General features: G+C 40.9%; 1 protein-coding gene across 1 annotated transcript in view; it reads left to right on the forward strand.

Annotated features, from left to right (window-relative positions):
- si:cabz01054394.5 overlaps positions 1-17185 on the forward strand; it is a 263846-nt gene that overhangs the window by 71332 nt on the left and 175329 nt on the right. Inside the window, exons 7-9 of the mRNA XM_088650170.1 lie at positions 506-675; positions 2514-2521; positions 9270-9922. Of these exons, the coding sequence (XP_088506296.1) occupies positions 506-675; positions 2514-2521; positions 9270-9922 (831 nt within the window). The remainder of the gene's footprint in view (positions 1-505; positions 676-2513; positions 2522-9269; positions 9923-17185) is intronic.

A 17185-nucleotide genomic window follows, 5' to 3' on the forward strand; every position in this document is an offset into this window, starting at 1 on the left:
TCTAGTAATCTTGAACACCTTGGCTGCATCCGAAATCTTATATTTTATAGTATGATAAAAAGAGTTTGCGTGAAGAGCTCGAATGACCGACTACTTCCGGTGAGATTTGAGACCTATGCCTCAAGGTCAAGTGATTATTATAAGTTTTGTTTTGAATTTAGCTATAAAAAAGCAAAGAAGATCTGCCAAATACAGGTAACAGGTTAAGACCATTGGGTCTTTATTTGTAGAAGCTTGAATTAGGGCTAGACGATTAAACAAGTCGAAAATGCTTAAGTGCTTTGTACCATTAAATTTGGGTTATTTTGTTTTTGTCTCTTCTTGCCTTAGACCTGAAGGTGCTTAAAGTGGAGAGCAAAGTTCTTGATGAAGTGGAAGAGAAATCAGAGTCTGAACAGACAGCAACTATAAATAACTTCGTCTGCCCACAGTGTGGAAAGAGTTTCGCAAAGAAAAGAAACCTTAAGGAGCACATGAACATTCATAGTGGGAAGAAACCTTTCAGCTGCAAACAGTGCGGACGCAGGTTTGCTCAACGAGGAAACATCAAGAGGCACATGATGGTTCACACCGGAGAGAAACCGTACGCGTGCAAACTGTGTGAGAAGAGCTTCACAACTGAACTAAACCTGAAGTATCACATCAGCAGTCACACCGGAGAGAAACCGTTCATATGTGGCGATTGTGGAAAGACCTTTAGATACAAAGCAACCTTTAAAAAACACATGGCGTCTCACTTAAAGCAGAGCAGTTTTGAGTGTCATCAGTGTGGACGCAGTTTCACAGACCAGGAAAGTCTTGGGAATCATGTCAAAACTCACACTGGAGAAAACCCATTGATGTGCGGTCACTGTGGAAAGACTTTCTCCAACAAAACAAACCTCCAGGTTCACACGAGAGTTCACACGGGGGAGAAGCCGTTCAGCTGCCCTCAGTGTGAAAAAAGCTTCAGATTCATTGGAAACCTTCAGACTCACCTGAGAGTTCACTCGGAAGAGAAACCTTTCACCTGCCCTTACTGTGAAAAAGGTTTCAGGTTTTTTGGAAACCTTCAGTCTCACGTTCGAATTCACACCGAAGACAAGCCTTTCATGTGTCTGCAGTGTGATAAGAGTTACAAGAATAAAAGAGACTTAAAGTGGCATCAGCAAAGTCATTCTGGAGAGACTTTGCCATGTCCCTCAGTGTAACTGTCGTAAGAATAATGAAGAACACCTAAAGATACACTTTAGATAACCATGTATCCTTGAGACCATGCTGGAATTTTGGCCAGGATGCTAGGGTTAAACTCATAGCCACAGAACCACAGAATAACCATAGAACATTTAACGTCTCATCTGAAAGACAGTGCTCACTGAGCAGTATAGACTCCCCGTCACTATACTGGGGCATTAGGACCTACACAGACCGCAGGTTCGGCGCCCAATACTGGCTTCACTAACACCACTTCCGGCAGCAACCTAGCTTTCCCATGTGGTCTCACATCCAGGTCTTGACTGGGTGCAGCCCTGCTTAGCTTCAGAGGGCGACCACTTAAGAGTTGCAGAGAGTTAGCTGCCGGATGTACAGTTCCGCTAGAGCTCAATGCCACAGATCTAAGTGAAATTTCGAGAGGATCATGTGCCTATGATCGTTCATGGCTGGTCCCGCATCAGCTTATGATTGATTCTCCAATCAGATAATTCCTAATTCACTATAAATAACCAGAGTTTTGTATTTCAGTATCTTTGTTTTAAAGAATCCTCTTTACCCACCCCTACTCCCCTTCCTTTCTAGATGGGTGCCAAGGTGACCCAATGATTAGCACTGCTGCCTCAAAGCAAGAATGTCTCTGGTTAAAGTCCCTACTAAACCAGTTGACATTTCTGTGCAGAGTTTGCTCATTCTCCCCGTTCTTGCATGGGTTTTCCCAGAGTTCGCAGTGAACATACCAAAATTGACACCATAGTCAAGATCTTAGCAAGCCGTATATCTCTGCTTAGCCATCCTTATATCTGTCATTAGCTAGAAATAAGAAATGCGTTTCTTCGAGAACCACCTGAGCTCAAACTCCCCTCTCGCCCTGCTAATGGGTGGCAGCTCAGGGCTCAAGGATCTCATAAGCTAAGGACTCTCTTCCGGTACAGCATGCCAAACTAGCTTCATCGTCAGCTAAGTGTTTAGTCTTAAAAACAAGGTGTGGGAAGATTGTCAACACGCCACATAAATGTATACGCAAAGAAGGTGTACACTATTATTTCTGCTGTTGTACTGCTGCCATGTTGAGGAGACACCGAGAGTTTCATTGAGAAAGCAAAACTACATTGTTTGTAAAATAAAATATAGTGTTCTCGAATCAAACTGTGTTAATGCATTCCATTACACCAAACAATAATTTTAGCAACGTCACATGACTCTTTTAAAGCCCTGGTATACTTCAAACTAAGCTTGTCGTTCTTCATTTGACTGCAAAAAGAAAGGCTGAGTAATAGTATAATGTTTACGAACACTCTGACAACCCCATGCCGCAGTAGGCTGTGTTGTAAATGTGTCTCGCTGCTGAGACAGAGGAACAGTTTTTCTGTGGCTTCTCCGGGGGGATCCCGAGGCATTCCCAGGCCAGCTGAGAGACATAGTCCCTCCAGCGTGTCCTGGGTCTTCCCCGAGGCCTCCTCCTGGTGGGACATGCCTGGAACACCTGCCTAGGTAGGCGTCTAGGAGGCATCCAAAATAGATGCCCGAGCCACCTCAGCTGACTTCTCTCGGTGGAGGAGCAGCGGCTCCACTCCGAGCTCCTCTCGAGCGTCAGAGCTCCTCACCCCATCCATAAGAGTGCGCCCTGCCACCCTTCAAAGGAAACTAATTTTGGCCGCTTGTATCCGAGATCTTCTCCCTTCAGTCATGACCCAAAGCTCATAACTATAGATAGGTGAGAGTAGGAACATGGATTGACCGGTAAATTGAAAGCTTTGCCTTCCAGCTCAGCTCCTTTACCACAACAGACCAGTACATTGACCGAATTACTACTGCCGCTGTCAATCTTACGTTTTCGAGAGGGGGAACGATGGAGCATCACAACTATACAGTGATTTTATTTGCCTGAAAAAACTCTCAATAGTGCAACTGTTGTGTACCAAGTCCTAGAAAAGGTGGGGTTGTCTTCTGGTGTGACACAAGTATATTTCTCCGCAAGCGATTGCACAGGTGCAGATACATCTGTACCAGCTCTGCTATTTGACTCTCCAGTATTCCATGTCTCTAGTTTTGTTGTTTTAGATGTTGTTCTCCTTTCTGAACCCCGTGGAATGAAAAACGAATCAGAGGAACAAATCACACATCAAAGAAGGCAGAGTTTCAGAACTTTGTGTAATTGTCTCGGACTAATGGCGGCTCAAAAGTGCTCTTTAGTGAGCCGAGTTCGCTTTAGTGAGCCATTTCAAACTGCTGAAACAAACTCAAAACGAAAGTCATTTTGGCCGGATTTTGTCAGAAATTACGTCATTTTTAGTTTGTTTCCTTGATGTTGTTTAAAATATGCCAGAGCCTGTAGGATTAGGATTTGTTATCTGTATGTGACAACCCCAAATCATTAAAAGTTGAAACAGTATGAAAAACGGGTTGAAGGGTACCGAGACCACCTCTTTATTTTTTGGTCCCCTTTTGGTGCGCACTCGAGTGCGATTGCTACATTCACACCTGCCCAAACGAACGACACCAAGAGGAAACTTGAACTCTAGTGCGATTCAACCGAACTAAATAAGGCAGGTGTGAAAACACCCTTAGCAAACTCAGCTACAATATCATTAGAGTCTAGCTCCTTGACCAGCTGAGATTCAATGGCCATCAGTGACAGTGCACTGAAACGTTGCTGTGTTTGTGTTGTTCTGAGTTCATGGTTAATTCTTGCCATCTGTGATCTTTCTCCTTCACAGTTTGTAACTGGCAATGTTACAAAAAAAAATAAACATAGAGCTACAAACACATTGGGGAAAGTTGACTGCAGGCTGTGTTTCAAGAGCGCCTGCAGCAGTTTCTGAGGAGACTTATCTAGCTCAATTTTTACAAAGCATCCGAACTAGATAATTTCATCTGCAAGGTTCTGATCTAAATCAGAATTATAGGAAGCGCAGAGTGCATCAGCCTGTTTAGAAACAGTGGGCAAATCCTCAGTGTCCCATTTTTAAGAATGTTCTGGTATGGATCAACTCATCAATGTGTGCTAAACGCCTGACTAGCTTGTCAATAAATGTTCTAAATGTAACGGAGGCCAGCTAGTGTGTGCTGTGCAGGTAAACCTCACTCCTCTGACCTCTAAAGGTGCTCTAGTGACAGACGCTAGAGGCCTCCTTGGTAGAGCGACCGACTCCCATGCGGAAGGTTACCGGTTCGATACCAACTCGGAGCGGGTTGAGTGGCATAGGACCAGCAGGGTTACATTGGTGCCGTGACCCGGATGGGAGTGAGGTTTAGGGGGGTGAGTGTAACGGAGGCCAGCTAGTGTGTGCTGTGCTGGTAAACCTCACTCCTCTGACCTCCAAAGGTGCTGTAGCGACAGACGCTAGAGGCCAGGGTTTTTAGCCTCCTTGGTAGAGCACCCGACTCTCATGCGGAAGGTTGCCGGTTCGATACCAACTCGGAGCGGGTTGAGTGGCGTAGGACTGGTATGGCCGACACACACCAGGAACTTTCTTCACAGACCTTTTAAAAATCGACAAATTGATCCTAAAGTGATACAAGCCATGATCTCAAACACTCAAACTGCAGTCATCAGATCCATGTCTGGCTTTTGTAATGCCTCACTTGTCACTTTGAATCTGCTTCAGACACAGTTTTGAGCTCGATGCTGCTGCCTCCATGCATGTTTCACGGTTCTCTCCTGTATTAGAGGACATGCTAAGTACATAATTCCCACAAAGGGCTTTAGATGCATCTGCACGGCAACTCCAACGTGTTAATGACAGTGATTTCAACGTCTACCTTGATAACTGCATTGTTGAATCTATGAGTAGAACTTACACAAAATGCATGTAAGGACTGCATGAGATCAATGAACTTGCTTGCATGTTGGCAGCAGCCTTCTATACTATTTACCCCCTACCAAATTGAGTGAATGTGCTGCGCATTGAATGTAATGGATTAAAGGATTTTTGCTCTACATATGACCCTGCAGCCCAATATATCGCCCTAACATATTGTTTGCATTGTCGTATACCTGGTCTCTGCAGTTCGCTATATCTAAAGCTTTAACTGTCAAGCATAGTCACTACAGTGTCAGCCCTGTGTGACTCTCAATTGGTTCAAAACCGACGAATCGTTCAAATATTTTCCCCTCTTTGCTCACAAATCTAAAAATGAATGTGAGCTGGTCAGTATGTGACAGGTCAGGAGTCCACTATCAGAGAAAAATACTTTGCCCGCTGTGTTTAGCTTTCACTTTGTCGCCCATTTGCTGAACCAACTCCTCGGATATAGTTGATGAAAGATGGAAAGTAAAGGATCACTCTGAAAAATGACTTCCAGAATGCCAAGAATGTTACCAGTGTGCTAAAAGGCAGTCCTCTCTCAATTTAATGACAGCCACAACTGGCTTGAGCACCTCACGCCAATAACGCTTTTCATCCTGTAACTTTTGTACTAGTTTAGCGTTTACGGATCCACTGCCAGACGAGCGCTGAGGTAATGCTAACATGCAATAGTGTTTTCTCATGCTCACGTTCTGGGTGTTTCCAATCAGGAAAACCATGTGTAAATTGATTTTATTTGTTTAAAACAAAAGCATACAAGCAAAACAAGAAAATACTACCTGCAGAGGGTGAGGATGTGGCCCTGTAAACTTTTTCTCCCTTTGGGAGTTTGCAGTGAAGCTAATCGTTAGCAAGGGAGCACACTTTGCCTCCCAAACCTCCATCACCGGTTGAGCTTGGATATTTGTTCTGCCTATTGTAGACCGAAAGAGGCCCATGATCGATCAGGATAGAGCGAGGATCATCGTTAACTACCCACCACAAAGCAGAGTGAGACACATGATGAGCCAAGTCTGCACTGCCGCTGCTCCCGCCACTTCAGCTAGCCTCAGCCTCATGTTGTGCTGCGCTGCCGTTAGCCTCCTGCTCCTCTGTCTGTCTTTGTCTTGGTCCCTTTAACCAGGGATATGCAGATCGATCCTGAAGTATCAATATTTTCGATACTGGGAATGTTTCAAAAGGATTGATCCTTAAGTAAATGTATCAATCTTTTCTGGGGGGTTTTCTTACTGAGTGATCAGAGATTTTAGGATATCTCAACACTTATAGCGCAGCATATTATAAAAATATTTACTTAAATAGGAACACGACTGGGAACTTGAATATTCTTCCGCCGTATCTCCGCTAACAGGTCAGCGTTAGCTCATGGCACAGTACAGACACCACGCTGAGGAGAAAGTAGTTTCCCGAAAGCAAGACTAATTAATTTGGCGGAGAAATCATGAGCAAACATTCCCTGCTTTTAGCAAACTAGCAAAAATAAATAAATAACTTGGGATCACTGCATCATCTGTCCCTTTTAGAGATTTTTTTTCCAAAGGAGGGGAGTTGATCAGTCAAAGAAGAAACAAAAGATTTTGATTTGAAGAAAAACAGGCTCAAAAGGACGGTCAACAATATTTTTTTTTCATAAAATAAAGCGTTAAGGGGAAGATTTCTTATTAATTAAACAAATGTTTGTGTTGTGTATTATTTTTAGTTATATATGGGGCTATTTAGCCAATACTAGTACTGTAATTTTAATAAATGTAAAAAATCGTGTGTCTTGTGTTTGATTTAATAATAATAATAATAATAATAAAGGGGATTTTTTTAAAATCATTATAAAATATTTCATTTAAGTATTGATATTGATGATACTCGTCTTGAAATATTTGTATTGCCCATCCCTACATTTGACCCGCCCAATGCCAGTTTAGCCAATTATATTTCAACACCCCTTGCCTTGATGGAAAACAGCGCATACAAATCAATCTCAAATATTATAATTGAAAATGAATCAAAACCCTGCTGAAAAATCCAACTTAAACCAGCCCAAACTGGTTGGCTGGTTTAAGCGGGGTTTTGGCCACTTCCAGGCTGGTTTCCAGCTATTTCCAGCCTGGTCTTAGCTGGTTCGGTTGAGGGTTAGACCATCCTGGTTTAAGCTGGACATGGCTGCAGTTTTAGCTGGTCATCTCCCAGGCTGGAAATTGCTGAAAACCAGCCTGGAAGTGGCCAAAACCCCTCTAAAACCAGGCTGATCGACCAGCTAAAACCAGCCAACCAGCCTAGGCTGGATTTTTCAGCAGGGAATGTAATTATATAAAAATATCACTAATTTCTTGATCCCTAAAACTATGCATGCTAGCCTAAAACCAGTAAAATAAAATATAAATCTACAAACCTTAAACATATCAATGTCATTTTAACTAGTAAACAATGAATTATATAAAAACCATATCCTGAAAGACAAAACTGATTTTTCTGTGCATCGATTTGATTGGGCTGTTACGGCTGTAAGTCAATAATATTAAATGAACAACTAGTTTAATGTCTAAAACATTCTTGTAGGTGATCCGAGAGAAGCTGTGTGGATTCCTATTTGTAGAAAGTTTGTAGTAATTCAAAAGTTCATATATTGTACAAGAGAGATAAAACAAACGAACTGCCCGCATCATAATGTAATTTAAGGACTGTAAATAAATAACTTTCCTGATGCACGTCTTGTAAATGTCTTTCAACTGTTGAATTTGTAATCCCCCTAAATATTAACATTGTTTCCCACACAATTAAAAAATACATTTGAAGGTTGTTTAAGATGAGAAGTGGACTACTTTCTGTAATGTATTAATATTCAATTGATTATTGGATGATCATCTATTAATAGAAATGTCCTTGATAAATGTAGCTTTGCATAATTATGCACCAGTTGAAATGCTGTTTATTATTAACATTTTTAGTTATCTAAATTGTCAGTTTAAGTATTCTAACACAGAGTATCTTATATTAGTTTATTAAACGTTTTAAATTGTCTTCTAAGTACAATAATACAGCTTTTTCCCTCTCTGAACTTGTGACGGAGACGTGATGTGACGTCATCAGGCTGCGCCGCCCTCCTGCGTCTGTTGTTGTTGCTGAAGGTTTGTTTTTTAATATTCAAGGTTTGCAAAGCAAAATGCTTACTCGATATATTACTGTTTTCACAGGCGATTCTAAATTAATTATGCATTATTGAACGATACATCGTAATACTTTATCTATCAGCCATGAAGCGCATCCAAACGTGTAAACAGCAGAAAGTGCGTCTCATTTCGATCCTCTTTTAGTCTATAATTAATTATAATAAACACTCGCTGTTTGTCGAGCAGTGATGGAGAAACAGCTTTATGAAACTATTCAGGTATTCTGTATTCTGTAAATAAATACATTAATCTCCCCAACACTGTTCATTTACAACATTTAATTAAAACATTTGCCTTTTTTCATCGGTCAACAATAAAACAAACAAACAAAAGGTTAAATCAGAATCTCGGGTAAAGGCATAACCTAACCCCCTTCCGATCATTTTCCCTCCGGTGGGCCAAATCAAAGGACACAACGGGCAAACTTTGTCCCGTGGGCCATAATTTGGGCATCACTGATCTAATAAGCAGGTTTAGAAATGTGTAGCTAATAATTAGTTTAAACCCATCATCGGTTTCAGTAAGCACAACTTCTATACTGTAATGGCGTTTAAATCTTTACACGTTCCGATTCTCTGAAAATGTGAACATAGCGTTCAATGATTTCCACTTTTTGAGGCAAATTTGTTGATTGTCTATACCAGGGGTGGTCAAACTCAGTCCTGGAAGGCTGCTTTCCTTCAGATTTTAGCTTCAACTTGCCTCAACACACCTGCAAGGATGTTTCTAGAAAGCCTAGTAAGATCTTGATAAGCTAGCCTAGGTGTATCTGATTGGGGTTGGAACTAAACTTTGCAGAACACCGGCCCTCCAGGACTGAGTTTGGACACCCCTGCTCTATAGTTTATCTTTGTGTAAGCTGAAAACGTGTTTGCCAGTTTAAAAAGTATTCGGGAAATGGCCTAAAAGGGTCTAGCTAACGTACGTTTGTCTTCATATTTCAGTTGCCAATAAATCAGTTACCTTTTATTCGTTTTCTTCTGTCTTAGACCTGAAGGTGCTGAAAGAGGAGAGCGAAGTACTTGATGAAATGGAAGGGAAATCGTTTAGCTGCTCAGAGTCTGAACAGACGGCAGCTCTATATAAGTTCATCTGCACACAGTGTGGAAAGAGTTTCACGAAAAAGGGAACTCTAAAAAGCCACATGAGTGTTCATACGGGGGAGAAACCGTTCATTTGCCAGCAGTGTGGGTGCAGTTTTGCTAAAAAGGGAACTCTTAAAGGCCACATGAGTGTTCACTCTAAAGAAAAGCCGTACACATGCTTGCAATGCGGTAGCAGCTTCACTCAAAAAGGAAGCTTTAACAGGCACATACGAGTTCACACCGGAGAGAAACCTTACACCTGCCAACTGTGTGAGAAGAGCTTCACAACTGAACTAAACTTTAAGTATCACGTCAGCAGTCACGCCGGAGAGAAACCGTTCATATGTGGCGATTGTGTAAAGAGTTTCAGGCACAAAGCAACCCTTGACAAACACATGACGTCTCACTCGAGAGTGGACAGTTTTGTGTGTCATCAGTGTGCACGCAGTTTCAAAGACCAGGAGAATCTGAGGAATCATGTCAAAACTCACACTGGAGAAAACCTATTGATGTGCGATCACTGTGGGAAGATTTCCTCCAACAAAACAAACCTCCAGGTTCACATGAGAGTTCACACGGGGGAGAAGCCGTTCGGCTTCCCTCAGTGTGAAAAAAGCTTCAGATTCATCGGAAACCTTCAGACTCACCTGAGGGTTCACAATGGAGAGAAGCCGTACGTGTGTCTGCACTGTGACAAGAGTTACTCGTACCAAAGAGACCTGAAGCGACATCTGGAAACTCACTCTGGAGAGACTTTGTCGGGTTCCTAAGTGTTGTAAAAGGTTATTCAAAAAAAAAAAAAGTACTACTTTTAAAATCTGCTCATTCGCTTGGAGAAAGGCAAACTGTCAGCAAAAACTTGCCATCACCGCTATATTTTTGTATTCTTTGTGTGGCATTTTAAACAACTGTGCAATAGGGATGGGAAGTTCTGATCATTTTACTGACCTTTGAGACTTCTAGTATTAGAGATTGAGTATTTTTTTTTTTAGCTATTTCATTCAGTTTTCCAAAATAACATTAAAAATGTTTAAAAAATAGTTTCTGCCAAACACATCTACAACACAAATGTTGATCACACTACAAAAAAAGCCATAACTTGAATGCAATAGGAGAAAATAATCATTCATTGTTTGCCTCTGTCAATTTAGCTCAGCTCCTCTGACAAGTCTTCAAGTTTGAGTAGTGTTCACATGACACTGACCGTCCCATATAAGCTTAACCAATGCACTCAGTCTGAGCTGGAACGACGCAATTTTCCCTTGGGCCTTTTGTTTTCTATTGCCATGCCTTGTCTTTTCTATTGTCAAGAGTCTTCAAGGCCTTGCCCGAAATTCCTCTTTGGTAAATATTGAGCAAACTTACCTTAGTTCTTACCTTAGTTTCGAAATTACTACTCATTAGTGAAGGGAGAATCAAAGCTTTAAAACAAGTGAAGTTCATTTATAAACTAATTGCCAGATGATCACATGCTTATGATTGACCACGGCTGCTAACATACGATTTACTAATCAGACGAATCCAAACATGCATAAAAAAACTGATTTTCTTACCTTAAGCTGTGCCCTGCTGAAAAAAACAGCTAAAACCAGCCTAAGCTGGTTGGCTGATCTTAGCTGGAAGTAGCTGGTTTTAGCTGGTCTCCCACCCAGCCAAAACCAGCCTAGCCAGGCTGGTCTCTCAATCTGACCAGGCTGGTTTTAGCTGGTCTCTCATCCTGGCCAGGCTGGTTTTAGCTGGTCTCCCAACCTGGCTAAGCTGATTTTAGCTGGTCTCCCAGCCTGACCAGCTAAAACCAGCTAAGACCAGCCAGCCTGACAAGCTAAAACCAGCCTGACCAACTAAGACAAGCTAAAAAGTGACCAAAACCCCTCTAAAACTAGCCTGACCCGCTAAAGCCAGCTAAGACCAACCAAGACCAGCTTAAAAGTAGCCAAAACCCCTCTAAAACCATCTAAGACCAACCTGACTAACTAAGACCAGCAAAAAAGGGACCAAAATCCCTCTAAAAACAGCCTGACTAGCTAAGACAAGCTTAGATCAGCTAAGACCAACCTGACCAACTAAGACTAGCTAAAAAGTGCCGGAAACGGCTCTAAAACCAGCTAAGACTAGTTTGACCAGCAAAAACCAGCTAAGATCAGCCTGACAAACTAAAACCAGCTAAAAAGTGACCAAAACTCCTCTAAAGCCAGCTAAGACCAGCTTGAGTAGCTTAAACCAGCTAAGACTACCCTGACCAACTAAGACCATCTAAAAAGTAATCAAAACAACTCTTAAACCAGCTAAGACCAACTTGACCAACTAAGAACAGATAAAAAGTGGCTAAAACCCCTCTAAAACCAGCCTTACCAGCTTAAACCAGCTAAGATCAGCCTGACCAACTAAAACAGCTAAAAAGTGGCCAAAACTCCTCTAAAACCAGCTAAGACCAGCATGAGCAACTTAAACCATTTAAGACCAACTAAAACCAGCTAAAAAGTGACCAAAACCTCTCTTAAACCAGCTCAGACCAACCTGACCAACTAAGACCAGATAAAAAGTGGCCAAAAACCCTCTAAAACCAGCCTGACCAGCTTAAACCAGCTAAGACCAACCTAACCAACTAAAACCAGCTAAAAAGTGGCCAAAACTCCTCTAAAACCAGCTAGACTAGTTTGACCACTTAAACCAGCTAAGATCAGCCTGACCAACTAAAACCAGCTAAAAAGTGTCCAAAATTCCTCTAAAACCAGCTAAGACCAGTTTAAACCAGCTAAGACCAACCTGACCAACTAAAACCAGCTAAAAATGGCCAAAACTCCTCTAAAACCAGCTAGACTAGTTTGACCACCTAAAACCAGCTAGGATCAGCCTAACCAACTAAAACCAGCTGAAAAGTGACCAAAACTCCTCTAAAACCAGCTAAGACCAGCTTAAACCAGCTAAGACCAACCTGACCAACTAAGACCAACCTGACCAACTAAGGCCATATAAAAAGTAACCAAAACGCCTCTAAAACTAGCCTGATCCACTACAACCAGCTAAGACTAGTTTGACCAGCTAAAACCAGCTAAGACCAACCTGACCAGCTAAAACCAGCTAAAAGTGGCCAAAACTTCTCTAAAACCAGCCTGACCAGCAAAGACCAACCTGACCAATTAAGACCAGCTAAAAAGTGGCCAAAACCCCTCTAAAAACAGCCTGGAAAATCAGCCATGACCAGCCTGGGAAACCAGCTAAAACCAGCTTGGGTGACCAGCCAAAACCAGCCTGACCAGCTTTGGCTGGTTTAAGCTGTTTTTTTTAGTAGGGTGTTAAAGGACTTAAAGTAGATTCTGCTCTTATTCTTGGCATGTGGATGCTTGTCTTAGAGATGAGGTTTGTTTGAGCTCTGGTCAAGCGTGGGTCATTGCTGTGCGCCGCCTTGGTATTATTGCAGTGTTGAGTTTCAGCTGTGTATTTAAAAATGCCAGTTCCCTTGTTGTTGACCTCATTATATTTTTAGACGCAAGCGATGATTCTCTGTAAACCAATCAGCATTTAGCTGTGAGTCTACCTCAACCATTTAGCACTGCACTGTTGTGCTAGGCACTTACAAAATGGTCCCAAAAAGTACTTCGGTAAGGCTTTCTGTTTTGCCATTTCTGAAAGTGGAACTGGAAATAGATGTAAACCGTACTGTACAGAATATGCTCAAACGAGCCATTGACCATCTCTTCTTCAGTTTCTTCAACAGGTTGGTAATTGCAGTGGGTTTCTAAACCTCGACTGTCCTGCCAAGGATTTTCCAGTGCTTTTCAAGCTGGTTCAGATCAGGACTCTGTGATGGCCACTTCAATGTTTGCAGCATCAAATAACTTCGTTACTCATTTTGCAGTGTGACGGGGTTTGTATATTATGTCAGATATGGAGAGGAACTAAGGGCACGATCTGCACAAACTCTCTTAAATTGGAGAATTAAAGATTGAAGAATATTGCCTGGCCTCGATTTTCACTGTGAATTTAGTTTAAACAAAAACAGGACGCATCCAACCCTCCTCATATCAAGGGCTAAGCCTGCTGGTGGTGTAATAGTGCATTTAAGAGTTCCTTAGCACACACTGAACTTTGTACCAACTGAGCATCTCATTTAAATACCACAACCTGCCGGAGTATTGTTGCTGACCATGTCCCACACTGCTAATATGCATTCTTCGAAGGATTAAAGCCTGGTTTATACTTCTGCATCGAGTGATCGGCGTGACACACGGTGCACTTCTGCGCGCTGTTTGTGTTGCTCTGCACTTCCGAAACGCGTGCTGGCAGTAGGTGTTATGTTCCTCTGTGTCCAGTTTCTTCACTGGTGTTTTGTTTTTTCTAAACACTACCTTCATGTACAAGTGGCTCAAACTCGCCCATTTTGAGGTGGGAACCGGCGGACCTGCAACAACTTTAATCATAAGGTAAACACAAAACAACAGTTTCCATCTGGAGCTCCTTCAAGGGATTTACCACTTGTAAACACCTGCCCCATGGGATGGTGTGGCTCTCTGTCACGCCCACACTCGTCAGCGCTACCAAGCCAGCCAATCAGGTAAATATTCATGATCTTGTTTCGTGTTTCATGTAATGTCTGCGTAGACGTGGTAAATAAGAAAAAAAATGCACATTCGAATTTATTACAGCATATCAAAAAATATGTGACAATCCATGTAGTTTCTATTTATTTTCATATCTGTAAAATAGTTTGTAGAAAGTATCTTGCTGTCTGTGTGAAAATGTTTCAAATTTTGGCTTGTGTTTTCACAAGACTTAAGATTAGCACAAATTAGCCTTTAGCACCCACAGTATCTTACCTCTGCAGTTAGATATTTTTTTCTGGACACGACACTCAAAATACATCTTGAATTACGATGAAAGAGAGGCCAAGCTAAAATTGCTTTTTATTTTTGAAGTTATTGCTTTTTTTTTACCCATTTCATTATTAAGTTTATCCATCAAATATAAATGATCTCAAATATATTTAAGTACACAAATAGTTGGTAAATTTTCAGGACTTTTCCAAAACGTTTCCAGGCCTGGAAAATTCATTCATTCATTTTCAGCAGCTTTTCCGGAGCCGAGTTGTGGGGGCAGCAGTCTTAGGAGAGAACCCCAGACTTCCCTCTCCCTCCGAGGGGAGCCCGAGGTGTTCCCAGGCCAGCCAAGAGACATAGTCCCTCCAGCGTGTCCTAGGTGTACCCCAAGGTCTTCTCCTGGTGGGACATGCCTGAAACAGATGCCCAAACCACCTCAGCTGACTTCTCTCGATGTGGAGGAGCAGCGGCTCTACTCCGAGATCCTCCCAGGTAACAGAGCTCCTCACACTACCCACAAGAGTGCGCCCTGCCACCCTTCAAAGGAAACTCATTTCGGCCGTTTGTATCCGAAATCTTGTCCTTTCGGTCATGACCATAGGTGACAGTAGGAACGTAGATTGACCGGATTTGATTGACTTTTCCAGGCTTTCCAAGACCGTATGGACCCTGAAAGGCTGCGCCGCAGCATACGCGTACGCTTGGTGCAGAAGTATAAATCAGCCTTAAGGCAGAAAAGAGAGACTATTATTTAAAGGATTATGAATTGTTCTGAGTAACAACCCCTGGTGGAATTCGAGGGGTCTGTGTAACATTAACTGATAATCCAAAGGGAAAACGTGTGTGGTGTGGAGCAAAGACAATGCAACCAACTAAGACGCAATGCAAAAAGACTCAAGGGTTTATTTGCAATATTTACAGAAGGTGGTTAAAGCAGCACATGACTGTAAAGAAAATATGTACTATATTTGAAAGTATCACAGGGAAGGATGAACGGATGAGGGCAGCAGACAAATAAAAGAAACTATCAAAGGCCAGCAAACCCAACTTTAACAGAAATGATGCTCCAAATGAGACGATACCCCTTAAGCCCATACTAAATACAGCATATCTTTAACCATTTCCAAGTGCATTTCTCAACATCAAACATTTAAATACAAGTAAAAAGGCCCTATGGGTGGTTTGGAGTGCTGTTTCATTACTTGTTAGTAATAAAGCTTGCCATCTTGGTGCGTCCTGGGTTTTAAATGGAATTGGTTTAAAACTTAAAGTGCCGCGTTGTTTATTAGTGAGAATCTGGCTAAATGTTTGCAATAGACTTTTAATCACAGAAAGTGGAAGGGGTTAATAGACAATAATATAATGAAGGTGTTTACCTGAAGTGCTTTCATGTAAGAGTTTCCTGTAATTTTGGGTGACTTTAACTGCAGTTCGGCAGCTTCACATTCACTCAACATTTCATTCATGCCCCTGTGACAAACTGGGGATTTAGACGTAAGGACTGGTGAGAGTGTTATGGGATTTAATAACGCAAGCCAAATGGAAAGAATAAAACTTCAGTGTGTGTGTTTTAGTGCGCGGTCCTTTACTGACAAATTCCAACATGACGGTAATAGTTTGATCGCGGTGTTTACTTTATTAATGCCACTAATATCTGCAGACTCCACATGTCTTAATTCCATTCCTGTTTAGTACAGTTATGACTTTAGTCAGATTAAGGTGATCAAAAATCGCAGTTTGGAGCTTATGTAGGCCGACAAAACAGTTCAAAATTCATGTTTAACTGAATAAACAATTAGTAAACACAAGTGCATCTTATTTCATCACCAATTATCATAGTAGAACAGTTTCTCAAGCAGTTTGTGATTCATTTTGGAAACCGGAGATAAGCCCTTGGTCTAATGCGCCACCTGGCTTGAAAAACCCGTTCTTAAAGACTGACTTCTAGTCTTTATTTGGGCAGAATTCAAATAAGCCATTTTAATGTAGATTAATCTCAATATTACAGTGTGTATAAATATATATATATATATATATATATATATATATATATATATATATATATATATATATATATATATATATAAATTAGTGCTGTCAAAATTAGTGCGTTAACGCATGCGATTAATTTGAAATATTTAACGTGTTAAAAAAAATTAACTGTTGTGGTGGACGTGTTCAACATGCAAAGAAATATGGATAAGACCAAGGAAGCACTTTTTAAAGGCAAGTTTTAGTATAAAACAATTAATGTCGCATCACCAGGCTATCCGGAGCGATCATGCGTGTTGAATCTGAAGGAATTCGCTCCAGCGTGTTGTGTGTGTCTGTCTGTGTGTGTGTGTCTGTGTCAGGGGTTGAGTAAACGACGTATCAGAGTAGGGGCGTGTGCGCGAGAGACGTAGCTGAAGAGTGGTGGGGGTGAGTTTCGAAGAGCTAGGAGGAATGCGGTGGAGAGGGGTGTGCATTGTATTTAAGGACCGGGCAGGAGACGAGCGATTTCCGGGAGATTATCAATCATTTGCGGGCATCCGGGAATACTCCCGCAACTTCCTGCCGACTTAGGATGTCTGGACTGGACTGTCTTAGCAACTGGATGAATGTAAAGGAGGATTAAGCAAAATTGTTTCTACTTTATAATTAATGTTCTCAACTCACAGCAATACAACATATATATACACACACACACACACACATACATACATACATATATATATATATATATATATATATATATATATATATATATATATATATATATATATACACACACATACATATACATATATATATATATATATACACACATATATATATACACACATACATATATATATATACACATACATATATATATACACACATACACACACATATATATATATATATATATATATATATATATATACATACATACATATATATACACATACATATATATATGTATATATACACACACACACACACATTCATATATATATATACACATACATATACACACACACACATATATTTATATATATATATATATATATATATATATATATATATATATTTACAATATATATATATACATATATACATACATATATATATATATATATATATATATATAT

This window comes from Danio rerio, chromosome 4 (assembly GCF_052040795.2).
Source record: "Danio rerio strain M-AB ecotype USA chromosome 4, GRCz13ab, whole genome shotgun sequence".
NCBI classification, from domain to species: domain Eukaryota; kingdom Metazoa; phylum Chordata; class Actinopteri; order Cypriniformes; family Danionidae; genus Danio; species Danio rerio.